The sequence below is a fragment of the Cetorhinus maximus genome, chromosome 18, assembly GCF_964194155.1.
Source record: "Cetorhinus maximus chromosome 18, sCetMax3.hap1.1, whole genome shotgun sequence".
Lineage (NCBI taxonomy): Eukaryota > Metazoa > Chordata > Chondrichthyes > Lamniformes > Cetorhinidae > Cetorhinus > Cetorhinus maximus.
Window position 1 is genome coordinate 28495345 of NC_135896.1, and position 26667 is coordinate 28522011.

A 26667-nucleotide genomic window follows, 5' to 3' on the forward strand; every position below is an offset into this window, starting at 1 on the left:
TATTGCATTCTTAGCATCTAAATTCAGCAGTTTCCTTTGTTTTCCTTCAAAGCTAGACCTCAAATTGTCATCACTGTTTGAAACAGAGTCTGAGCCTCTCAGTTCAGTTTTTAACTTCTGATCTCCATTTTCTTCATGGTTTGTGTGCTTTTTAATGTTCAAGTCTTTGCAAAACGTTTCAACCAGCCAAATGTCCAAAGTGTCCTGCATAACAATTGAAATCATCTCATCCTGTTTAAATTTAGGATCACTTTTAACTCCAGGCTCTTCTCTATGACCTAACCCCTTGGTTTTCTTTTCTATGCCTCAAGGACAATCAAATGATACTTAGTTGTATATTATTTTACCTTTTTTTTTCCATTGGACTCTAACTCCCCTTATTTCTGATATCTGCGCGTGTGTGTGTGTGCGTGTGCGCGCGCGCGCGCTCAAGGACTGAATACTTTTATTATTTTTCTCAGATTTAGTGGTTAATAAATTTGCTCATTCTTTGACTGAAGAAAACCTTGTATGATTGGCTCCTTATTGCTCATAGCTTAAAATAGTTGAATACATACTGATTTTGAAAAGGCATGTCCTCCTGAAAAGGAAACTTAAACCTTTGATGTGACCAACTGAGGAGGTTGAATAGAGGCAAGCCAGTTCGCCCCTTCTCACCTGGTTGTAACAATTTACATTCAAGGACATGTATCCTTCCTCGCAGCTCTATAGTGTCAGCATTGGATTCAACTTTTCCATTCTTCTTCAAAACATGTTTTCCCTCTTTCATCATCGGTTTTCACTATTGTTGCTATCAGCCTCATCTTGCTCATACTTTTTCTGCATTTTTAATTCAGATGGCTTGATATCGTCTCCAACTTCCATTAACATTTGCCTTTCAACCTAATGTTCCAATGTAATTTTTAAATTAGCAGCCTGGGTTTTGGACTCTGTGGGAACATCATTAATTAAAACATTAATTTTAATAGCAGGCTTAGAAAAGGTGGCTGGGTCTTTCACCCAACTTTCCCTGTACAATTTCATTTCAACTGGCTCAATGGACTTTCCTGAAACTACTGGAGATGGCAATACTTTATCCCCAGCCAAGTTGTTTCCCAACAAGAAATCAACACCTTTAATGGGCAAAGTGGGAAAGACACCCACAGTAACAGGACCAGCGAATAAGCCAAATTTTAAGTTAACCTCATAAAAAGGAATGGGGAAACAATTTCCATCAATACCCCATACCTTTTTATTCAGTGAATTGGAGAGAAATTCATGCCACCTGCCAACATCAGTGGCTGTGCTGATGCTGTATCTCAAAAGATAATAATTGATTTGCCTGCTTCACCAGATAAACATAGGGACATTTTACCCTCAAGCAAAAAAATCTCTATAGCTCTCCATCACCTGATTCATTGGCTCAGTGAATGTAGGGAGACTCCTTGCTTGTTGTGAACTTTACCAGTCAGGACATTATCATCTGGGTGAACACTGCTTGATTAGACAAATACGACAGGCTAGGTTTTTAACTTCCAGCATTCAGCCTTCACGTGCCCTTTCTTGCGACAAAAGTAGCATGTAGGTCCCCTTGAACTAAACTTGTCCTCCGAACCTTCGCTTCTACTAACCCGAGAAGGATCTGGGTCTTTACCTTCCCCCTCTTTATTAGCAGGCCTGTCCATCAACCTTCCTCTCATCCCAGCCTTTCTGGGAGGTAACAAAGTGGGGCCTGTTACGAATCATCTTATGAGTTAACTACTAATCATCTGCCATTGCCGAGGCTTTCTTTATTATATGAACTTTGTGGTCTTCCAAGTGAGATGTCAACCCCAAAGGGACACTACTTTTGAATTCCTCCACCAGCTATTAAGATTATCAAAGTCCAGTTCCAACTTTGTCAACCTACAATACTCACTTATTGAACACCATTTCCTTTTCCCTGGCAAATTCTACATAGGTCTGGCCTGTTTTCTTTCTCAAATTTCTAAATTTCTACCTGTAGGCCTTTGATACCAATGCATAAGTGGGTACAGCAATCTTTATTTCCTTATAATCACACAAATGCTCTGTTGAAATAGATAAGTACACCCCCAAAATCTTCCCTATCAAACATTTTGTAGCAGCAGAGTCCACATGTTTTTTCAGCCAATTCAGATTTGTGGCAATTATCTCAAAGGACACAAAATACATTTCCACTCTCTCCTCACTAAATTTAGGTACTAAGCAAAAGTTTTTGACCAAATCAAAATCAAGGCTAGTTCTATCTGACTCAGCCTCACATCATGCCAATTCATGTTCGTGTTGCCATGCTCAGTACAAGCGGATATTGGATATTATGGACTGCAAGGTCATACTTTGTGAAAGTGGCCACAAAACCTGTTAAGATGGTTAGAACTTATCATGCAAGCATTTAAACTGTGGTCAGTATTCAATTCTGCAACCAATGTCTATTAAACATGGACCTGAATAAGGATACTTCACAGCTACTGCAAAGTTTACATATCTCATTAAGGATGAATCAGCATTTAAAGAATATGGGATCCCTAGACTGTTGGTCTCCAAGTGCCATATTGAATAAAGGAGAATATTTGAGCTGAAGTTGGGGCAGAGATAAGTGTGAATGACCATTGACAACTGCCATTGTATCATGGTTGTCTGGACCCCAGAAGGGTTAACCCTGCAGTCATGTGACTGAAACAAACTTTCAAGGCCTGCAGTTTAAAATATCCTGAACAAAGCAAACCCAGCAGAGAAACATTTGAAACACCATGAAACATCTGAATCATCAGCTGAAAGCCTTCTAATGCAGCCATAATACTGCACTTGGTCCAGCTGCCAAGCCTACCTGAGAATCTGTCTCCTAGCTATTTGCCTACAAGAGGCTTTGCAGCTTCATGAGAATCCTTTGTTTCCAAGAGACCTTAACTCCAACTAAAGTATAAATTCAAATAAGAAGGAATCAGGCCTTTATCGACATAGAGACTGAATTATAAATTCCATTTTTATAATTATGGCTTTAATTTAATCGATATTTAGTCTTTTTACGTGTGATCGTGTTAGTAGGATAAGCGATTTAGATGTGCAATTTAAACTTTCGGGACAAGTGTGTGATAATAAATAATGTTCTTTATTTTTAAAATCATCAAAAAGCCTGCTGCTGGAATTTATTTTAAATTGGGGGATCACTCTGAGCGTAAGGAAATACAAACAAACTTCCTGATTATGGACTAGAAGGGACCGCACAAATTTTGTCCGTAACAGTGTAATCAGAACTCATGTTCCATTTTAAGTTTTATCATCTCTCTCTCATTCTCTATCTTATTCCTATCTTGCTAATTTGTCTCTTTCTAAGTCCATCTTTCTCAGTTCTGTTTCTTTTTCAATTCTGGCCAGTTATACTCAATCACTAATGGAACCGGTCCTTTCTTGCTTGAGCCCTTGGTGCCTAGCCAATCTTTGAAGGATCCAGTCCCTCTTAGCTCCTGGTCTTATGTTAATCCTCATGTGCTCTGCTCTAGCTTGTAAGTCATCTTTTCTCAAATGTTTCAAGTCTCTGAGAGTTAGATAATCTCTCAACAAGGCTTGAGACTCAAAGACACTCATGTTGATTTCCCAATGTAATATAGGAAAAGCAAACATAAAATCTAGTTTGTTTAAATGCTGGACAGTTCTAGTGAACCCATTTCAGTCTTTGGATTCATATGCCATACTTGAGCCCCAAATTTTGTTATGATCCCTGTGGGGAACTGTAATGACCAAATTTACCAAACAAACCCCAAATAAAGAAATTACCAACATACGAAATATGAAATAGGATCAGAAGTAGGCCTCGAGCCTACTTCACCATTTAATAATGTCATGGCTGATCTATTTGTGTTTCGAGTTCCACATTCCCATCTACCCCCGATAACCTTTGATTTCCTTGCCTAACAGGAATCTATCTGCCTCTGCCTCAAAAATATTCAGTGAGCCTGTTTCCACCACCTTCTGAGGCAGAGAGTTCCAAAGTCGCACAACACTTAATATCTCCTCATCTCTATCCTAAAAGGGCAACCCCTAATTTTAAAACAGTGCCCCCTAATTCTGGACTCACCCACAAGAGGAAACATTCTTTTCATGTCCACCTTGTCAAGACCCTTCAGGATCTTATCAGCTTCAATCAAGTCACTCCTCACTCTTCTAAACTCCAATGGAAATGGGGCCAGGCCTGTCCAATCCATCCTCATAAGACAACCCACTTATTCAAGGTATCAATCTAGTAATCCTCCTCTGAAACAATTGCAATGCAAGATTTTATTTCTTGTAACTTTTACTTCAACATGAATCAGAACCAATGCAAATTAAACATAAATTAACAGGCAAATGATACTTCAAATAAAAAGGTAAATTTTACTTTAAATAGTTGAAACAACTAAGTTACATCTTACACAAGCACAAGCACCCACATCTCCACAGACATTTGGTATGAAGTACCCTTCCAAAGTTCTCCAACTCAGCCACTGGTATGTAGGATCTCTCACTTTCCCACTCAATCGATTTGGCCCTCGAGTCGCATTCGCCAGCAGCCATATCCCGCCTGAGGATCTTGGGGACAGTCATCGCCCACATGGTACACGCATGCAGAACCTCCTTAGCTAGGTTCACAACAGTCTTGAATGCACAGATTTCTTAGAGATTCCTTTATCCCATTCCTTTAATAAACCCCTTTAGACAGTGTGCTTGGCTCTTGCAAAACTGAATCAACAGAAGTAAAATTGCCTATTTCACAATCCCTGATTTAACCCTGTCTTCGACTTTCTGTCCTGTTTAACTGTATTACACACATGCACACACAGCTCCTTGTAAATGTTCCTTCTCTGTTGCAGCTCTCCTTTGTCTGCAGCGCTCTTTTCTGGCCAGGTCACATGGACCAGTATTTCATATTATTCAAGAAAATTACAATTGATCCCTTTACAATTGATGCAATGTCTCAAAAATCCTTTTCAAATATTCTTAAAACCAATTACAGATTCCACAGACATTTTAAAGAAATTACAAATTTTCCTTACTGTACTGCTTCCAGGTCAAAGGTTGTCACAATACAATTAGATTTTCTACTAGCACAGCAAAAGTGTAGATTACCATTGTAAACATGGAGTGGGCTTTGGTGTCAACAACAGATTGATGGAAATGATTGAGATCTCTGTCACAACTTCTGAATGCCTCAGGCCTCTTTCTCTACCATCACATGGAGATTTGGTCACCATCTTCTGGGCTTATTCACCAATTCTATGTGGCAAAGCCGAAGACAAAGATCCCTTCTAGGACACTCTAAATAATATTCCGCCATGTGGAGAAAAGTTATTTCTCCTGGGTGACTTTAATGCAAGGTTGGATCAGACAGAATTTCATGGCCAATGTACCACAGTCATTATGGCATTGGCAAGATGAACAAAAATAGTAACGGCTACTGAAGCTTTGTGCACAGCAAAGACTTTATGTTAACAACACCTTTCGGAGCAGATATTGGCACAAGGTGTCATGGTGGCATCTGAGATCTGATTACTGGCACCACTGATCACTGAAAGCCATGACAAGTGTAGCATATCCTGATCAGAGGACATCTGTGTACTGATGCTGTACAGTTGTACAGTTAGAAGACCAACTCCAAAGGCTCACCGATCGCCTGTCCCATGCCTGTGTCATGTTCTCCCTCACCATCAGTGTCTAGAAAACTAGTTATGGGGCAGGGTGTTGTAACTCTGCATTTGAACAGACTCAGCAATACATCACTGGAAGCCGTCAGTAAGTTCTGCTACCTTGGATCTACAGTGAGAAACAACCTGTCTCTTGATGTAGAGCTCAGTATACATATAGGAAAGGCAGCCACCAACTAACAAAACAGACATAGAGAAACAACGAACTCATCTGCATGACCAAAATTCTTTTCTACAAAGCCTGTTATCATCAGTACATTGCTCTATGGCAGCAAAACCTGGACAACTTGCAAGGCAAAAGCCTCAATAACTTCCATCTTTGGTATCTACAACACACCATTGGCATCACAAGGAAAGACAAAGTCACCAATGAAGCAGTGGTTTCTAAGGCAAACATGCCAAGCACATTAGTGCTAATCAAGAAAAGAAGGTTTTGCAGGCTTGGGCATGTGCACAGGATGGAAGATGGCCCAATCCCCAAGAATATGCTATACAGGGAGGTACTCCATGCTAAGAGACCAGCAGGGCACCCAAGGCTCCGATTCAAGGACACTGTAAAAAGAGACATGAAAGCCCTCAACATCAGTCACAACAAATGGGAAACTTCAGCTGACAATCGATGCAAATGATGACACCAGCTGTGGGCAGGAATTCACCACCACCATGACATGTAGTTTCAGAAGCTCCAAACCAGATGCCAGCCCTACAAACAAACAGTCAACAGTGATCATCCCGGCAACCGGCAAAGGACAATTTTGTGCATGGCAATTGTGGCAGACTCTGCCTTTCCAGAATCGGCTTGTATAGCCATCAAAGGAAGTGCAGCAGATGATCTCATCTGTCCTCACCAAAGTTCTGAGGCTGCATCCCCATCATTTCTCACAGATGAAAGGATGCTAATCACACCATTTGCATCCATAATCCACTATTTCCACAGCTACTTCCTTTAGAACTTTGATATTTAGGCCTTCAAGCACTAAGGATTTTGTGTTTTTTAGTTTTTTAGGTTTCTCTAATACTTTTTCTCTGCTGATATTAGTTACTTTAAGTTACTCACTCTTATTAGCCCTTGGTTATCTTTCAAAATTCTATAGATTCTGGGAAGGTTCCTGCAGACTGGAAAGTAGCAAATATAACCCCACTATTTAAGAAGGGAAGAGGGAGAATGAAGAACTACAAACCTGTTCGTTTGACGTCAGTAGTAGAGAAAACGCTAGAATCTATTATAAGGATGTGATAACTGGACATTTAGAAAAGAATTGTAAAATTGGGCAGAGTCAACATGGATTTATGAAAGGGAAATCATGTTTGACAGACTTGTTGGAGTTTTTTAAGGATATTAATTGTAGCATTGATATAGGAGAACCAATGTATATGGTGCATTTGGATTGTCAGAAGGCTTTTGAAAAGGTCCCACAGAGGAGGTTAGCAAATAAAATTAGAGCGCATGGGATTGGGGGAAAATATACTAGTGTGGATTGAGAATTGATTAACAGACAGAAAGCAGAGAGCAGGAATAAATGTATCATTCTCAGAATTGCAAGCTGTCAGTAGTAGGGCACTGCAAGGATCAGTGATAGGTCCATATCTGTTCACAACCTGTATAAATGATCTGGATGTGGGGACCAATTGTAATATTTCCACATTTGCAGATGACATCAAACTGGATGAGAACATAAGTTGTGAGGAGGATGTAAATAGCTTCAAGAGAACTTGGAAAAGGCTAAGTGAATGGGCTAGAACATGGCAGATGGAATATAATGTGAATAAGTGTTAAGTTTGGTAGAAAAACAAAAAGGCAGAATATTTCTTAAACGAGAGGTTGGGAAGTGCGGGTGTCCAAAGGGACCTGGGTGTCCTTGTTCATGAGTCACTAAAAGTTAGCACACAGGTGCAGCAAGCAATTAGGAAGGCAAATGGTATGTTGGCTTTCTATGCAAGGGGATTTGAGCACAGGAGTAAAGATGTCTTACTGCAGTTGTGTAGAGCCTTGGTCAGAGCTCGTCTGGAGAATTGTGTACAATTTTGATCCCCTTATCTAAGGAGGGATATACTTGCCATAGAAGGAATGCAACGGAGGTTCACCAGATTAATCCCTGGGATGGCAGGATTGTCTTATGAGAAGAGATTGGGGAGACTGGGTCTGTATTCCCCAGAGTTTTGAAGAATGAGGGGTGACCTCATTGAAACTTACAAAGTTCTTACAGGACGCGATAGGGTGGATATGGATAAGATGTTTCTCCTGGCTGATGAGTCTAAAACCAGGGACATAATCTCAGGATAAGGGGTAGGCCATTTAAGACTGAGATGAGGAGGAATTTCTTCACTCAGAGGGTGGTAAATCTTTGGAATTCTTTACCCCAGAGGACTGTGGAAGCTCAATCATTGAGCATGTTCAGGCAGAAATCAATAGGTTTCTGGAGACTAATGACATCAAGGGATATGGAGAAAGTGCAGAAAAGTGCCATTGAGGTAAATGATCAGCCAGGATCTAATTGAATGGTGGAGCAGGCTCAATGGGCCGAATAGCCTACTCTGTTCCCATGTTACTCACCATATCTGGTATGTAATTTGCGTCATCTATTGTGAAATCAGACACAAGTATTTATTCAATGTCTCTGCCATTTCCTTATTTCCCCATGATAATTTCTCCTTTCCCTGCCACAAAGGGGCCAAGGGGGTTACTTTTGCTACTCTTCCCCTTTAATATATACTTGTAAAAGCTCTTTTTCAATTATTTAACAGGGTGTGAGCAACACTGACTAGGCTAGCATTTATTGCCCATCTCTAATTGCCCTTGAGAAGGTGGTGGAGAGCCAGCTTCTTGAACTGCTGCAGTCTACATGGTGTAGGATCACCTGTTAGGGAGGGAGCTCCAGCATTTTGAGCCAGTGACAGTGAAGGAACGGTGATAAAATTCCAAGTCAGGATGGTGTGTGGCTTGGAGGGGAACTTGCAGGTGGTGGTGTTCTCATGCATCTGCTAAATTTGTCCTTTTAAGAAGTAGAAGTCGCGGGTTTGGAAGGTGCTGTTGAAGGAGCATTGTTGAGTTGCTGCAGTGCATCTTGTAAATAGTACATGCTGCTACCACTATTTGTAGGTGGTGGAGGGAATGAATATTTAAAGGGGTGGATAGGGTGCCAATCCAGCAGGCTGTTTTATTCTGGATGGTATCAAGCTTCTTGAGTGTTGTTGGAGCTGCATTCATCCAGGCAACTGGAGAGTATTCCATCATACTCCTGACTTGTGCCTTGTAGATGGTGGACATGCTTTGGGGAGTCAGAAGGTAAGATTACAGAATTCCCAGCCTCTGACCTGTTCTTGGAGCCACAGTATTTATATAGCCAGCTCAGTTCAGTTTCTGGTCAATGGTAACCTCCAGGGGAGGGAAACTGCGAGGTTGTTGAGCAAATTGATATAGGGAGTGACAAGGTAATGGAGGTGTTGGCAGGCTTAAAAGTGGACAAATCTCCAGGTCCGGATGATTTGTGTCCCAGACTGCTGAGGGAGGCAAGGGAGGAGATTGCAGGGGCTTTGACCCAAATTTTTAATTCCTCTCTGGCCACGGGGGAGGCGCCAGAGGACTGGAGAACAGCTAATATGGTTCCATTATTTAAGAAGGGTTGTAGAGATAAGCCAGGGACCTACAGGCCAGTGAGTCTCACGTCAGTGGTAGGGAAACTATTGGAGAAAATTCTGAAGGAGAGAATCTATCTCCACTTGGAGAGGCAAGGTTTGATCAGGGATAGTCAGCATGGCTTTGTCAGAGGGAGGTCATGCCTAACAAATTTGATTGAATTTTTTGAGGTGACCACCAGGCGTGTAGATGAGGGTAGTGCAGTTGATGTAGATTTCAGCAAAGCCTTTGACAAGGTCCCACATGGGAGACTTATAAAGAAGGCAAATGCACATGGAATACAGGGTAATTTGATGAGGTGGATTCAAAATTGGCTCAGTTGTAGGAGACAGAGGGCGATGACAGAAGGATGCTTTAGTGACTGGAAGCCAGTGTTCAGTGGCGTACCACAGGGATCTGTGCTGGGTCCCCTATTATTCGTCATTTATATAAACGACGTCATAACATTCAAGGCTATGGCCAAGTGCTGGCAAATGGGATTAGGTAGGTAGGTCAGGTGTTTCTCACGTGTCGGTGCAGACTTGATGGGCCGAAGGGCCTCTTCTGCACTGTGATTCTGTGATTCCCTGTGAGATGACTATGTGGGGGTAGGATTAGTAAGTTTGCGGATGACACAAAGATTGGCCGGGTGGTTAACAGTGAAGTTGAGTGTTTTGGGCTACAGGAAGATATAGACGGGATGGTCAAATAGGCAAATAAATGGCAGATTGAATTTAACCCTGAAAAGTTAGGTGATACACTTTGGAAGGAGTAATTTGACAAGGAAGTATTCAATGAACAGCATGACACTAGGAAGTTCTGAGGAACAAAAGGACCTTGGCGTGTGTGTCCAGAGATCTCTGAAGACGGAGGGGCATGTTAGTGGGGTGGTGAAAAAGGCATATGGGACACTTGCCTTTATCATTCGAGGCATAGATTACAAAAGTAGGGAGGTCATGTTGGAGTTGTGTAGAACCTTGGTGAGGCCACAGCTGGAGTACTGTGTGCAGTTCTGGTCGCCACATTATAGGAAAGATGTGATTGCACTGGAGGGGGTGCAGAGGAGATTCACCAGGATGTTGCCTGGGATGAAACATTTAAGTTATGAAGAGAGGTTGAATAGACTTGGGTTGTTTTCGTTGGAGCAGAGAAGACTGAGGGGGCGACCTGATTGAGGGTGTACAAGATTGAGGGACATGGACAGGGTGGATAGGGAGCAGCTGTTCCCCTTAGTTGAAGGGTCAGTCACGAGGGGACATAAGTTCAGGGTGAGGGGCAGGATGTTTAGGGTGGATGTGAGGAAAAACTTTTTTACCCAGAGGGCGGTGACTGTCTGGAATGCGCTGCCTGGGAGGGTGGTGGAGGCGGGTTGCCTCACATCCTTTAAAAAGTACCTGGATGAGCACTTGGCACGTCATAACATTCAAGGCTATGGGCCAAGTACTGGTAAATGGGATTAGGTAGGTAGGTCAGGTGTTTCTCACGTGTCGGTGCAGACTCGATGGGCCGAAAGGCCTCTTCTGCATTGTGTGATTATGTGATTTTGTATTTAAAAGTAGAGGATTCAGCGATGGTAGTGCCATTGAATGTCATGGGCAGATGGTTAGAATCTCTCTTATTGGAGATGGTCATTGCCTGGCACTTGTGTGGCAGAAATGTTACTTGCCACTTGTCAGCCCAAACCTGGATATTGTCCAGGCCTAGCTGCATATGGTCAGTATCTGTCCTTTATAATCCTAACCAGTTTCCTCTCATTCCATTTTTTATTCCTTTTTATCCGCTTTTTAGTCACTCATTGCTGGTTTTTGAACCTCTCCCAATCCTCAGGTTTACTACTATTCTCTGCAACATTATAAACCTCTTCTTTTAATCTAATACTATCCTTAACTCCACAGTCAGCCACTGATCAGCCCAAGAAGGGAGGAAGGGATAAACCAGGGAACTACAGGACAGTCAGTCTAACCTCAGTGGTGGGGAAACTATTGGAAGCAATTCTGAGGGACAGAATTAATCTACACTTGGAGAGGCAGGGATTAATCAAGGACAGTTGGCATGGTTTTGTTAAGGGGAGGTCATGTCTGACCAATTTGATTGAATTTTTCAAAGAGGTGACCAGGTGTGTAGTGAGGGCAATGCATTTGACATAATCTACTTGGACTTCAGCAAGGCTTTTGATAAAGTCCTGCATGGGAGACTGATAACGAAGATAAGAGCCCATGGGATCCAAGGCAATTTGGCAAATTGGATCCAGAATTGGCTGACTGGCAGAAAGCAGAGGGTGATGATCGAGGAGTGGTTTTGTGACTAGATGTCTGTGTCCAGTTGGGTTCCACAGGGCTCGGTGTTGGGTCCCTTGCTGTTTGTGGTATATATAAACGATTTAGACTTGAATGTAGGAGAGTTGATCAGTAAGTTCGCGGATGATACGAAAATTGGTGGGGTGGTAAATAGTGAGGCAGATAGCCTTGGGCTGGTCAGATGGGCTGATCAGTGGCAAATGGAATTTAATCCGGATAAGTGTGAGGTGATGCACTTGGGCAGGACAAACAAGGTACGGGAATACACAATGAATGGTAGGACCCTGGGAAGTACCGAGGATCAGAGGGACCTTGGTGTGCATGTCCACCAGTCCCTTAAGGTAGCGGGACAGATAGATAAGGTGGTTAAGAAAGCATATGGGATACTTGCCTTCATTAGCTGAGGCATAGAATATAAGAGCAGGGAAGTTATGCTGGAACTGTATAAAACGCTGGTTAGGCCACAGCTAGAGTATTGCGTGCAGTTTTGGAATCCGCATTATAGGAAGGGTGTGATTGCAGTAGAGAGAGTGCAGAGGAGATTTACCAGGATGTTGCCTGGGCTGGAGAGTTTTAGTTATGAGGAGAGATTGGATAGACTGGGGTTATTTTGCCTGGAGCAGAGGAGGGGGAGGGGGGGACATGATTGAGGTGTATAAAATTATGGGGGGCATAGATAGGGTGGACAGGAAGGAACCTTTCCCCTTGGTGGAGGGATCAATAACCAGGGGGCATAGATTTAAGGTCAGGGGCAGAAGGTTTAGAGGGGATGTGAGGAAGAATTTTTTTCATCTAGAGGGTGGTGGGAATCTGGAACTCACTGACTGAAAGGGTGGTAGAGGCAGAAACCCTCATAACAATTAAGAAGTATTTGGATGTGCACTTGTGATGCCATGGCATACAAGGCTATGGGCTTAGTGCTTGAAAATGGGATTAGAATAGTTGGGTACTTATTTGACCGGTGCAGACTCGATGGGCCGAAGGGCCTTTTTCTGTGCTGTAGACCTCTATGACTCTATGAAAGGATTTTTCCCACTGAGATTTTGATTTGATTGTTCGGTCTATACAAAGATTAAAGTTTCCCATGATTATTGCATGCCTTTGCTGCAAGCTCCAATTATTTTGTGCTTAATGCACTGCCCAGTGATATAACTACCATAAGAAGGCATATAAACTATTCACACCAGTGTTTTCTGATGCTTGTTATTCCTAATCTTCTCCCATACTAATTCTACTTCCTGACCTTCTGAGCCAAGATTCTTCCTTATTCCTGCCTTTAGAATCATCCTAAATTATCTGGGTTATGCTTATTCCTTTTCCATTCTGTCTACCTGTTCAAATTGTTAAGTGTCCTCGAATAATTATTTTCCAACCTTGGTCACCTTGCCACCATGTGTCTGTAATGGTGATTATAACAAACCCATTTATCTCTATTTGCGCCACTAATTCATCTATCATGAATTCTTGGTGCAGTCAGTTAAAGAGTCTTTAATTTTAAATTTTTACCACTATTCTTTGCATGGACATTATTCACTGGTGCACTATTACCATTAAACTCTGCCTCTTCCCATCCAACTTCGCTTGCTTTTAGTCAAATTGCTACACTGCTCAATTGCCTTGAACTTCCTCTTTAGATTTCTAAATCTCCCTTCACTCCTCCCCTTTAAATTAAAGCACTATTCACAAACCTAGTTATATGATTTGCCAGGATGCTGATCACAGCCCAGTTTAAGTGGGGGCCATCCCAATGGAACAGCTAACTCATTCCCCACTTCTGGTGCCAGTATCCCATGAATTGAGACCCCCTTCTTACAACACATCACTCTTTGAACCACATATTTAATTCTGTAATCTGCTTGACTTTATTGCAATTGGTGCATGGCTCAGGTAACAGTCCAGAGATTATTAATTCTGAGGTTCATGTATTTTAATTTGGACCCAACTCCCTAAAATTTTTCATTAGTCATTCTGAGTTCTACCTTTGTCGTTTGTGCCCAAATGCACCACAACAATCAGATCTGCTGCACACTACTCCATTCCTGATGCCTGCAATATCTGCAGCTTGGATTGCAGCTCAGCAAATCTGAGCTGCAGTTGCTCATGCTGCAGACCCTTACACAAATATGATTGTCCGGGATTGCAATGCTCTCCATGAACACCATCTTGCAATTACAACACACTACCTGTGCTGCCATGTCTGTCTAACCTTATTCATTTATTTGATTAGTTAATTAGTTACTAATTTAGTAAAGTAATAGCACGTTACAGATTCCTAGCTTAGGACAATGGAAAAACACTCTTCAACCACTGGAAGTAAAACTAAAAGAATACAAAGGTGCACCTTCTTCCCCTTCTGCAAAAAGATCACACTTTTAGAAATTCCTGATTTTAGCATTCTGTTTATTAAATACTCTGTGCTCCACATTCTGGGCATTAGCAAATCCTGACTACTTATATAGAGAACTTATGGCTCATACTTTAGTTACAACTGCCAAGTAGGCTTTCTGCTGTTGCAGTTAGCACCTATTCAGGGAGACACTTCCACTGAGTTAAAAGCAAAACACTGCAGATGCTGGAAATCTGTAATAAACTAAAAAGTCAGATATTTTTAAAAGACACTGCAGATAGGCTATATGCATCTTTGATGCCCCTTCTACTTTGCCAGAAGGGAAACAATTTGGGGCATTTAAAAAATTGCAGCAGTGTTCTATTGCAGTATTACACCTCCATCAAATATTAGACTCTCGATCATCAATTAACAAAAGATTGCTTGGAGTATTATACATTCTATTAAGTATTTTGGTATATAGGTCTTTGTGTTATGTGTAGTAGGTGGCAGGCTTCAGATGTTAGTAAATTCTTCACCTTTACATTTAATTTATTTGGCAAGGAATGTATTGGCATTGTGCTGGTATTGTTTACAAAGTTGTATGCTGGTGCACTTAATTGCCAGTATTTGATGATCTCTCTGTATCATGTTTTGATGAATAAAGTCTCTCAATTTTGAAATGATTTATTTTTTGCAGGTTTCTTGCCTACTTTGTGCCTGTCCTTATCAACAATTATAGAAAACCATCTGTTCCCATTATAAACACTTTTCACTGATTTGATGCTTCTATCTTTCATTCATTTTGATTTAGGATAGCCATCAATATGAATCGTTAATCTAAATATCATCTCAATAGAGCACCATGTGCACTTACCAACAGGGTGCTTTCCTGTTCTGAAGCACGATAGTATCTAAACCAGAAAGCTTTAGGGAGGGGAGACGTTAATCCATCTATTTCAAGAATCGAGGCAATTTGTGTGACTGGTTTAATGTATCTGGTTCTGTTATTTATTCTTAGCAAACAAAAACCTTTTTGTCATGGTCCACGAAAGTAAAACAATGGCATTAACATTTCGTCACTTCTACCAGCATATCTTTGCAGATTCCATGGTCATCCTCTTTGTATCTGATGACAGTTTTCTGGGACTGGGCGTGTACTCCAAATAAACTGCTTCAAGTTTTTTAATGTTTATACTCAAATCTACACATATACATAAAAAATGAGAAGACCTGAGCAGAAGGCAAACAATAGTTTGTTTCCTTATTCTTTCTAACGAGCTAAGTGGTGAGGGAACAACCCAGCTTGGACAAAGGGAGCTAGAAAGGCGGTGTCATATGGAAGCGGTCTGCTCAAAATTCCACCAGTCTGGATGGGTGCGGCATTACTGTACGTGTGGATGGTTAAAAACCCAAGGGCTACTCTTCGTTCCCAAGGTGGGACGTTAAATAAAACATGATCGCTTAGACATCGGTTAGGCAAGTGAAAACAGATCAGATATAGGTTCTAAATAATTGATTATGGACAACTTCTTCCAGTGACTGCATGTTATAACATTAGAGAAATAACGCTTTTAATGTTGCAAAATGCATTTTTAAAGTTAGCAAAGTGCTAATGTTATTGATTTATTTCGAGTGTATAAATATTTACGTTTAGCTATAGTCGGAATGATTCCCATCAGCCACTTCAATCTTTTAGTTCATCCTCCCACAGCTGACGTCAGGGTAGAAAGACTGAACCAAACAAGCCATTTTCACATGCGTACAGGCTTCAGAGTGAGAGGCGGGGCGGAGGAGTGAAAACAGTTGCACAAAGAGACCAAGTTCTTTAAAAACACGCACCTCCTCGCAATCCATCCATCCATCCATCCATCTATCTACCATGGCGGGCAACCCTTTCGTCCAGCCGTTCGCAAAGGGAGAGTGGGGCGAAGGAGAAGACCCTGAGCAGACTGATCGTGCTGTTGGTGCCAGTCCGCAGGCGGGGGCGGCTGTTGCTGGGGGGGATGCAGCTGCAGCAGCTGAGAGCTGGAGAGCCGAAGTGAAGCAACCCCTTGTACCAGACTCCAGGGGACAGCCTGTTACCAAGGCAACTGCATCCGCAGGTAAGGTGGGGCGGGGGGGGATGGGGGGTGGCGAGGTGTTGGAAACACGCATCGATTGCAGAGATGCTTTGGAAATCGTATTGAGGACAAGATGCGCTCGTTTAGTCAATCTCTCTGAAGGTTTAAAATGAGAGGTCGTTCATCCCGCTTTTAAATGAAGCGATTTAGCTAAATAACACTTTAATTGGTGCTAATTTTGTGTTTGAAATGTTGACTCCTGAAATTGCGGATACATTGAATGTAACATTTAGTTTTTTAGTATTGCAGTCGCATTTTTCTGTCCCCGACTGTGTAGAAATTGGCACGATTCACTGGATTCTTTGTTAAAAAATGTTGGCATTAATCCTTCAGTCAGATTTTCAGTACAGGCTGAAGTAGACTTAACTCCTGTTTGGAACAAGTTTTTAAGTTGCAGCATCTGACGAATCTTCGCAGTATTACTGGCAGCATTTGAGTTAGTTACACATTGGCATTTTTTGATGCTAAATGTTTGAAATTTAGCTATTAGAATAAAGTTGGCTATTGGAATTTATTGCTGCGTTAAACATGGCATTTTGGCTCTGTAGGATTAGAGAGTACAACACAATATAGGCTATTTATACAGTTAAAGAAGCACATTAATTAGTGGGGGAGTCCTTTGTTGTATCATGTTAGCTGGAAAAATATGATGAATATTTGAAGTGTCAGATGAATCCCACAGAGTGATCATGAATACAGACTTTTAAAGATTCATTGTTTCCAAAATGCCTTTTCCTGGTTTTTGATTGTTGTGATTCAGTAGGAAAACAAACTGAAGTTGGCACCAAATGTGTGCACTTCAGCAATTTGAGTTAAGTGCATTTTACAATTTAGTAAACAGCAGCCAACACAGTTTGAGGTAGGAGATCCTGACATGCTGGCTTTATTTTGAGAAAATGACATTCCAGGTTAATTTTCCGAATCCAGATTGGAAAGCCCTATGGTGTGCTGTACCAATTTAACAACAGTACACACAAAAGCTACTATTTAAACTTAAAATTTAGGGCAAATAAGTTTTCACAAAAAGTAGCTGAAGGGTAGAAATCAGTGATTATCCATTAGAAGTAAGTGCTAATGAAGTGCCCCAAGAATTGTTTTAATCCTATTATTTGTAATGTATATTACTGCTTAGATTCAGAAGCTCAGTGCAGATTAGCTAAATTTTGCAAACAATAACAGCCTAGAAGGGGTAGCTGATACAAAGAAGGCAGCTCAGGAAAGCATTAATCAAAAAATGCAAGTGGTTGGAGTGATGGCAGATGTAGTTTAATACAGACAAGTGTAAGGAGCTGTAATAAAAACAAAGTGCTGGAAATAGCATGTCTGGCAGCATCTGTGGCGAAAGAAACAAGTTAACGTTTCACATTGAATATGACTTCTTTAGACCTCTTCTTCAGTTCTGAAGTGTCATATTTGACTTGAAATGGTGACTCTGTTTCTCTTTCCGCAAATGCTGCCAGACCTGCTTAGTATTTCAAGCAATTTCTGTTTGTTTTTATTTCCAGCATCAGCAGTATTTTACTTTTATGTAAGGAACTGTATATGGGAATAAATTTGAGAATAAAATTATCCATTATTGTTGAAACAGTTAAGAGATGTTGAACTTTAATAATCCTGACATAGAACATGATGAGAGCAGTAATTGGAGGAAATAGAATTCTAAACTGTGCATACACATTTTTGGTCAAAACTTAAGGGAGACACTGGAGATGGTTCAGAGGAAACCTACAAAGAAAAAGCAAAATTAATTAAACAATGGCAGTTACTTTATAATTAAGACAAAAACCCAATTATATTTTTTGACTTTCTCTACGACTAATATTACATAAAATACCAATTTTGCTCGGGACTTTGAGTGTAATCCTATTCAGCTCTAAAAGGAGATATTGTAGATATATATATAAATATAGTAATTGTACAGTAAATATTGACCTGTATCCTACTTCAAAGTAAACCATGATATTAGAACTTAAACTAGTAAGAGGCAAACATAAAGCTCACAATAGGAAGTTTTCCATAAAGAATGCTTAGGAATGCAGAGGCAAAAATGTGGAATCATTTGAGTAAATGCTGAGTGCTGTGATGTGAGAACTGCAAGGTCTTTCAAGATGGATGGTCTAAGATGGGGGAAATGATCTTATTTACATAAATACATTCATGCAAATTGAGTAGCTTGAAAGTTCTTTATACTCATAAAGTTCCAAGCAAAATTGGTATTTTACGTAATGTTAGTCATAGAGAAAGTGAGAAAATGTAACTGGGTTTTTGCCTTAATCATAAAGTAACTGATATTGTTTAATTCATTTTTGCCTATTCTTTTCCCTTTGGTTCATCATTTATCCTTTCAAGTTGGACACAAAAACATCCTTATTTGAATGAGAGAATGATGCATGTTTCTATGGTAAATACCCTGGAATTTGTTAATGTATGCCGAAACATTGTGAGAACTACAACAGTGTATCCAAACAATTTTGAAATGAGCCTTTCATGCTGTTTCATGAATGCACTCATTTTGTTTTTGGATACTACTGTATATAATTGTTTGGGCAGAGGGGATAAGATATGGTGGGTGTTAACATTACTGTCTTTTTGTGTTGATTGTCCTGCACCGTACCTAAGGCTGTTCAGTTTTTCACCAATGCCTACACTTAAATTTAAACGATGTATTGAAGTATTTGTTATGCAGGTTAATTGACCTTGCTACTTACTGAATCACTATAAAGTCTTGTGAAACAATATAGAAAGATTTACATTTGGATTTATTTGATAATCTGTCATTGTAGCATGTTTTCTGGTGAATTGTATGGCGGATTATTGCTGTGCTGTCTTTGAGAAGCTGCAGTGCTAAAAGCAGATCAAGGCATTTACATTGGTTCTTAGTGCAGATAAAATCTAGTTATAAGCATTTCTATGTTATGGTGATTAAAGTTAGGTAACATGCTTCCTGCTAAGTGAGTTTAGGAATGCAGTGTTTTTCCTTCATGAGCAGAAATCGCTTTAAGAATCACTGAGAAAGAAATTAATTTGAACTACTTTGAACTCAAACAAGCATTCCTAAAACTGTACGAGTGAACTTGGGAGTTTGGTCATGCATTAATGTGACACATTTTGACCAAGTCCGATGTTGCTTCACTCATTCCTACCTTCTACAAGAAATCGAATTCTGGTTTCACTGGGAGTTGCGTAGTATACAAGAGAGTGAAGCAGAGAGCTTTCTCAGCTCTATGGGGTCCTTCACAATTTCTGCAGGAATAATAATTTTAGGTTTATGGATAACAACAACAACTTGCATTTATTTAGTACCTTTTAAAACACTTCAAAGAAGCATGATCAGACATACACCATATACTACCCAAAGGAGGAGATATTTGGAGGGCCAACCAAATGGTGAAAGATGGGTTTTAAGCAGGATCTTAAAACAAGTGTGTGTTGGAGAAATGGAGAGGCTTAGATTGGGAATTTCAAGCCATACGATGTAGACAACTGAGGGTAGAGTGGAAGGAATGCAGAGTTCTTGGGGAGAGATTGTAGAACGTAACAGAGCTAGGGAGTGGTAAGGATGTGATTTTATACAAAAGGATGAGAATTTTATCCTTGGTGTATTAGGGCACAAGAAGACACAAGCCAGTTGTTGGTCAGTGAGGACAGGGTGATGAATGAGTGGGACTTGGTGCAGGATAGGATAACGAGCATCATTTTTTTTGGATGATGAGCTGACATTTTCAGAGAGTGAAAGATGGGAAGTTCAACTGGAAAAAAATTGGAATAGTTGAGCCTGGAGGTGATAAAAGCATGATGGACTGAAGTAGGGGCTCTAGGGGGTGGTGTTAAGGAGGTGGAAGAGTGCAGTCTTTGCAATGGGGAGAATATAGAATCAATCTGAGCGAGGCATCAGGTAGGATGGTGAGGCAATGAACAGTCTGGCTTAACGTGAGACTCACTATTCCTGGAGTTTGTAGTGGAAGCCGAAGATGATAGCTTCAGTTTATAGAATGTTTAACTGGAGAAAATTATCCAAACTGGCACTCTTAATGCAAATGTCGTGGAAGGTCAAGACAAGTGGTAGAGAGGTAGAGAAGGTGCATGTGGAAACTGACCTATGTATTTGGATAATGCTACCAAGCGGCAAATGTAGAGTAAGGTGAATAAGAATAGCTCCTCAGGGATTCAAGAGATAACAATGGGAGTGAGGGTGTTCTATTGTAGAAAGCATTTCTTTAGGAATTGAAATAATACAGGTTGACAAAAAGATTTCCTACTTTTTGGAGTGGAAGTAGCCAATACAGATGTGGAGCAAAACAATAAGACCCCAACATGACAGTTCTGCAAATATAATAACTGAATAAAATAAGATTATTCAACAACTACTCTTCAAACGGATTGACTTGGAGATGGTTATGTGAGACTTGACATACATCATACTTAATGTAACCACTTCCTTGCACAGGATAGATTGTAAATTTTAATATTCATCAAATTAAGGAATTTCAATACTGGGGAACAGAAAAGATTTCCAGGCGGAGGAGAATATCAAAAAGCTTGCTATAGCAAAATCTAGGAATTATTGGCATCAATCAACGAGAAAAATATTAATTTTCAGCTGAATTTAGAGTTTCAAATTGATCTTGAATTAGATTTTAAAATAATGTACAAATGGCTATAGTCATTTGTGCTTAGCTTTTTATTGGAGTGGAATGGCCTCTTAAATCATAAAAACTACTTGATTAATCTATTGAATTACAGTTGCAAAATGTAAAAATTTATATTGGACAGAAATCTTTAAGGGGCACAATATGTAATGTTATACAAACAAAATTAAGATTTTGTGCACACAGTTATAATAATTTATAAATCTAAGAAGGTACAATGAAGCGTATGAAGGAGCACAATTAATCACGCATTAAAAATTGTCAGAAAATGAATAAACCAAACAAATAACATGCTGGATTTGTAAACATTATAGATACAATTTGAATTGATAACTGTGCTGTGAAATTACAAGGGTAAATCAAGACGTCATTGTTGAACTGAAAGAAGAGGGTGTTGATTTTAAATTGCTTTCTTGCAAGGCGACATATTGTTTTGAAACCTGTACTATAATCAAATGTCAGGTTAAGCTAATGCATCCTTAAGATGCATTAAGAGTGAATTTAATGCAATAGCGGGAGAGGGTGGTGGGGGAGAAACAGGATTTTAGTCACTAAATTAAATATTAGAGGTTGCATGTTAACTTTATAGGGGACTAATCTCAGCCACCAATTACAGATCTGGTCAACTAACATCACTGTTTTCTTGATCAATAATACTGAATAAAATGCCACTGCTGTAGGGCTGGCTTCAGATTTTCTGGAGTCCATAGCAAAGTATAAATATTTAGGGCAAAACTGTATATTTTTATAGGTTAAGAAATTACGTTGCTCTGGGTTTCAAAGTCATGCTGCTGGTTGAGTATAAGATGCTGTATTCTCTCAAAAGTATTTGATTTTTACTGAGGAACTGCTTTAAATAGTTTATCTAAAATCTTGTAGAATCCTGCTCTGGTGATGACATTGAATGCTTTAGTGAGATCTACGAAAGTAAGGTAAAGAGGTATATCCTGTTCTCATACACTTCTCTTGTAGCTGGTGTATGGAGAAGATCATGTTCACTGTAGATCTGCCAACATGGAAACTGCATTGTGCTTCTGGGTACATTTAATTTGCAAGTAGATGGAGCCTTTTAAGCATTACACTAGCAAAGACTTGCCTAATGGAGTAAAGGAGTGTGATACCTCTGTAATTGTTACAATCTCCTCTGTCGCTTTTGTTTTTGTATAATATGATGATTTTTGCATCACAAATGTCCTGTGGAATGAGCCCTGCCCTCCAACAGAGAAGGAGGTCATGAAGGTGTGGCAATAGATAGGACTTTCTGTGCTTGAGCAGTTCGGCTTGAATTCCATCCTTGCCGGATACCATCCTGCTTGCTAAACAATCAATGGCCTTTTGGAGCTCAAGTGATGAGAGTTGTTCATTTAACTCAACCATGGCTGAAGGAAAGTGCCAAATGCAGACTGGGAGATGTTTGTCTCGTGGGAGTACAGCTCGCAGTAGTGTTCAACCCAGCGGGACATGTGTTTACTTCTGATGGTGAGTACTTCACCATCTGTCGATTTCAGTGGAGCAACTTTAGTCATGTTAAGTCTGAGCACCCCCTTGAGCCCATCATACACAACATGTAGGTTTCCATCAGAAAGGCAGGACTCTACAAGATTTTGGAGAAAATTAGCAGCCCACCAAAGCTTCTCAGTCTCATTTACTCCTTTTGTGGAAACATACACTTTGACCGCACCATCTCTGACAGTTTCAGGGTGAAGAATGGTGTGAAACAGGGATGTGTCCTAGCCTCCACTTTGTTTGGTATTTTCTTCTCCATGCTCCTGCCTTTGTTCTTCCCTGCAGTTATGGAAGGGGCTTACCTGTATACCATGTCAGACAACAAGCTGTACAATCTGTACAGACTAAAAACAAAGATAGAAATGCAGCAGTCTTGATCAGAGAACTCCTCTACGCTGTTATTGCCGCATTAGCCACTCACACAGAATCTCAGCTATAAAGACTCATGAATTGTCTCTCCCATGCCTGTAACTTGTCCTCCCTTACTCCTGAGTATCAAGAAGGCTCTGGTTTAAGGACAGGGTGTCATATTTCTGCCTTTGATCACACTAAATAACACTCCACTGGAAGTTGAGAACTGTGCAGATATTGTGGATCCTATTTTGTCCTGCATTTGAGACCCTGGGGTTGATTTTTGCCTGGGTATTGCTCCACTTTTCAGAGCAAGACAATTTTTAAAAAAAACTTACCTTTGGCTTGTAGCCTAAAACCCAACCAAATCGAAATATTGCTACCCCACCTTATAAAGAAAGTCAATCCTCCTGTAAAGGGAAGGAAATAAATTAGCTGTTTTAAGTGGAGTTAAATTAGTACAATTAGGCATGTAACCTGTTTGGGAATTGAATGCTTCCTTTTGATGGTGGTACTCATATGGCAAAATGTATTAATTAGCATTGGGAATTTCTTAATTAGATGAGTAGACTGGAAATTACTGGGGAGGATAAAATGATATGTACATTTAACTACCTGAAGGCCAAGAACAACTTGAGGAGCAACCAAATGTTTTTAGTTTTTGCAACTCTAATCCTCCCTACATGATTCAATTAAAATCCAATTGAGACAAAGATAAATAAATGCCAAAAATGTTCGGATTGGATCAAATATGGTTAGGAGGTCTTGTAAACTTTAATCGTAAAACTGAAACATGCTACAGGATAGATTGCAAAGGATTTCCTGTAGAGATATAAACAGAGCATAAACACCAAACTATCTGGAGTCACGTCAGAGATATCCTTATGCATAAGAGACAAAGCAATCGATCAAATTTGTCAAAGCTATTGCACCATGATTTGTTGGTGTTGTTTAGTTACTAATATCTATTAATTATTTTAGCAATGTGATCTGAATAAAATAACTTAGATGATATGGTCTAGGCATACACAAATTAATATGCTTTAGATCAATGTTGTGAATTTCTTGAATTAACAATGATTTACGTGCTTTTCTGTCCTGGACTTTTTAAACAGGAAGTAGCCAACCTAGCTGTATGCCACAATGACCTCTTCCACTCCCCAGAAGGGTACATCAGGCAATTTGTTAGCCTCACATCATAATGCTAGGTCAGTTCATTTGAATAAATATTGGGTGCTTAGTACATGATGTACTGAGAGCACCATGAAGCCAGTGGTGTATAACCGGGTGCCAACAGTTTTTAAAAGGCTTCTGTGTAGTCCCATAATTGTATTGTAATTGAGAGGAGAATTTGGCTGAAGATAGACAGACAGTGGCTGAGAACTGTACCACTTCGTGACACAGCTTCAGATGCCTTTTGTAGAGATGAATGCTTCATTTGGAGACCGCTCTACAGTAAAGACCAGCACCAGGGCAGTGCCCTCAACCTGGGAGCAGGTGAGGAAGATATTTGCTGGGTTACACAGGCATGCAAAAATAAGTGGCTGATATGTTACCTTACATTGAACCTGAGCAGTACTTTAGACTTGCTGCACCTGCATTAGGGGAGAATGTGTGGTACTTTGCCAGCTGATCATCTTTTAAACTGCTCTGAAATATTCCTAGACTATGTAATGTTATCAGCACAATATGTTGAACCAATGACCTAAATGTGACAAGTAACAGCAACAACAACTTGGATTTATATTGTGCCTCTAATGTATGCCACGGACAGGGGAGAGATGGTAGGATGGTTCCCCCTTTTCCACCCCTTGACTATCCGCAAAAAGATGTGCTTTTAAAGAAGTATTTTAACCCCTTGAGTGCTGTGACTCTGAAGAACTGACACAAAATAGGCTTACTCGTAAGATTTTTAAAAAAAGGAAGTATAAATGTTTATTTCTCAACACCCGGAATGTAATCGCAACACCTATCCACTCATTCATACAGGATGCACACACATGCACATGCATGTACATGTACATGTACACACATACAACACACACGAAAAAAGTGATTGCAAATGAGCTAGCATGCACTTAGATTTCCTAAAGAGTCCAAAAAGTCACTTTTACTCTTAGTAGCTGAAAATGTTGCAGGCTGATGATTCGCTTTTCATTCACTGAAGACAATGGAGTTGTAAGTTTCTGGTGCTTCTTACCATAAGCTAGTTTCTGTCATGTGACCACAGAATCTATGTTCCCATTGTCCACACAAATGGTTCCTGACGACATCAGCATTGACATAGAATGGGGTTTGAATCTTGGCCATTTTCACCTTCTTGTTTTAGGGTGGTTTTCCACTCACCCATTTTGTGGAATTTTAGTCTGTATCCAATGAGTCTGTGCGGCCATTAATAGCTGTTGAGGCTGCAGGAGAGAGCTGTTGCATTTTTAATATACAAAGAAATGTCCAAAAGATTGTTTACATTATAATCTCCTGACCATACAAACAAGCTACTCCCAACCTTGAACAGTTTAATATATATTTGCAGATAACAGGAGGAAGGTCACTTAACACCCCACCCCCCCAACTCATCGTGTGCCCATTTCAATTCTATTTTTTTAAAGTAAAGCATCCAGCTTTTTCAAAAGTTTGCAGGCACAACTCCGTGGTACCACATCTCTTTCCCCTAAGTCCCAGACTCAAATGACTATAGATGTATATTCTGGCCTTATCAGCCATTATAGCTGCACTGCTTGTAGAAGGGCTATGTATTGACCTGCACAAGGAAACATTAGACTACCTTCAATCTTAGAGCCAGTGAAACTGACATTCAGCTGCTATTAGTGAATATTTAGAATGAACTGTAAGATAGATGAAAGGAAGGAGTGATGAAAAACACACTTTCATGCATTTCCTTTTTAACAAATTGAATTTACAGGCAACAATAACAATGAAAAATATAGATTAAGAACTGCACCAAAGTTTCCTGTTACTTTGAAGTACTCATCCCTTGTCTATGATTTCAGTTTCCATTTGCCTTCTCATTATTTTATTTGTAAAGTATCATATTACAGTTTGAAGTCTGAGCTATTGAAATTGGGCAAGTGTTTCCTTTGATTAGCTTTTACTGGGAAGATGACTTGTCACAGAAGTCAATTTATTTTGCCACAACTGAATATTGATGGAGCATCTGATTTGCCTCCTATGTGTTCTTTTGTAGTGGAACATCTTTGTATACTGGATTCTTTTATGCTCCACTACCACATGTTAGCTACAACTTGAATAGGGTAAAGGTTGAATTAAAATCAATAGCATTATTTTTAATGAATCATAGCATGTGTACTATGTCTGATTATAGTATTCACACATTTAGTATTGAATCTTTCTCTCTCCCAATCAAAACCCCACCCGCCCCCACCTCCTCCAACACACAGCTTTTAACTATATTAGGTTTGTTTATAATGTTAAAGTTGAATGCAACGTGAATATTACAAATTCCATTTCTGCTTCTGTGGCTTTGGGAAACCAGAGATAGGAGATCCTCATGAATATTTTATTGCAGATTGATATTGAACAACAGTAAGTGCTCTTAGAGTTCATTTTAACTGTTTCATAACCTTTAGGTTTTAACCAGTACCATTGTTTTTATTAGTTAAATAAAACAAATTGAGCATTGAAAGGCTTTGAAGTTATGGCATGGGATAATAGAGATTCATCTGAAATTCCATTGTCTGCTATTTTAATGGAACCATTATGTTATTCAGACTAAATTATTTTAATGCCATCTCCAAAGTAGCAGGGAGAAAGGAATTTCAAATGAGCATGTACCATTTGTACCATACCATAATTTCAGTACTTATTATAACATCTTCAACCTCTGTATGTTGAAGCGACTATAAAATGCAGAATGTCTGAAGCAGTGATTCGTGGCACTCAGGCTAAAAAACACTCATCAATTTTCTTTCTGTTACCTTTCCCATCAGAAAGATAAATGCATTCTTTGTATGTACCATAGTTTCCTTTTTATGCTTCTATCTTTTTTTTATTAATTTGACTCAGTATTGATGTTAGCAACCAATGTAACTACAAAGTTTCAAGTCAAGTTTCAGGGCCATACTCTGCCTAGCTATGTTAAT

At 39.9% G+C, this 26667-nt stretch overlaps 1 protein-coding gene across 4 annotated transcripts in view; it reads left to right on the plus strand.

The window, feature by feature from the left end:
• Positions 1 to 15540: 15540 nt before the first annotated feature.
• rtn1a (reticulon 1a) overlaps positions 15541 to 26667 on the plus strand; it is a 185906-nt gene continuing 174779 nt past the window's right edge. For 3 of the 4 annotated variants that reach the window (XM_078562282.1, XM_078562281.1, XM_078562283.1), the window contains exon 1: positions 15638 to 16022. In XM_078562282.1, coding sequence (XP_078418408.1) covers positions 15800 to 16022 — 223 coding nt within the window. In that variant the 5' untranslated portion in view covers positions 15638 to 15799. Of the gene's footprint in view, positions 16023 to 26667 lie in introns of all 4 variants that reach the window. The other variant, XM_078562280.1, reaches the window with a different exon arrangement.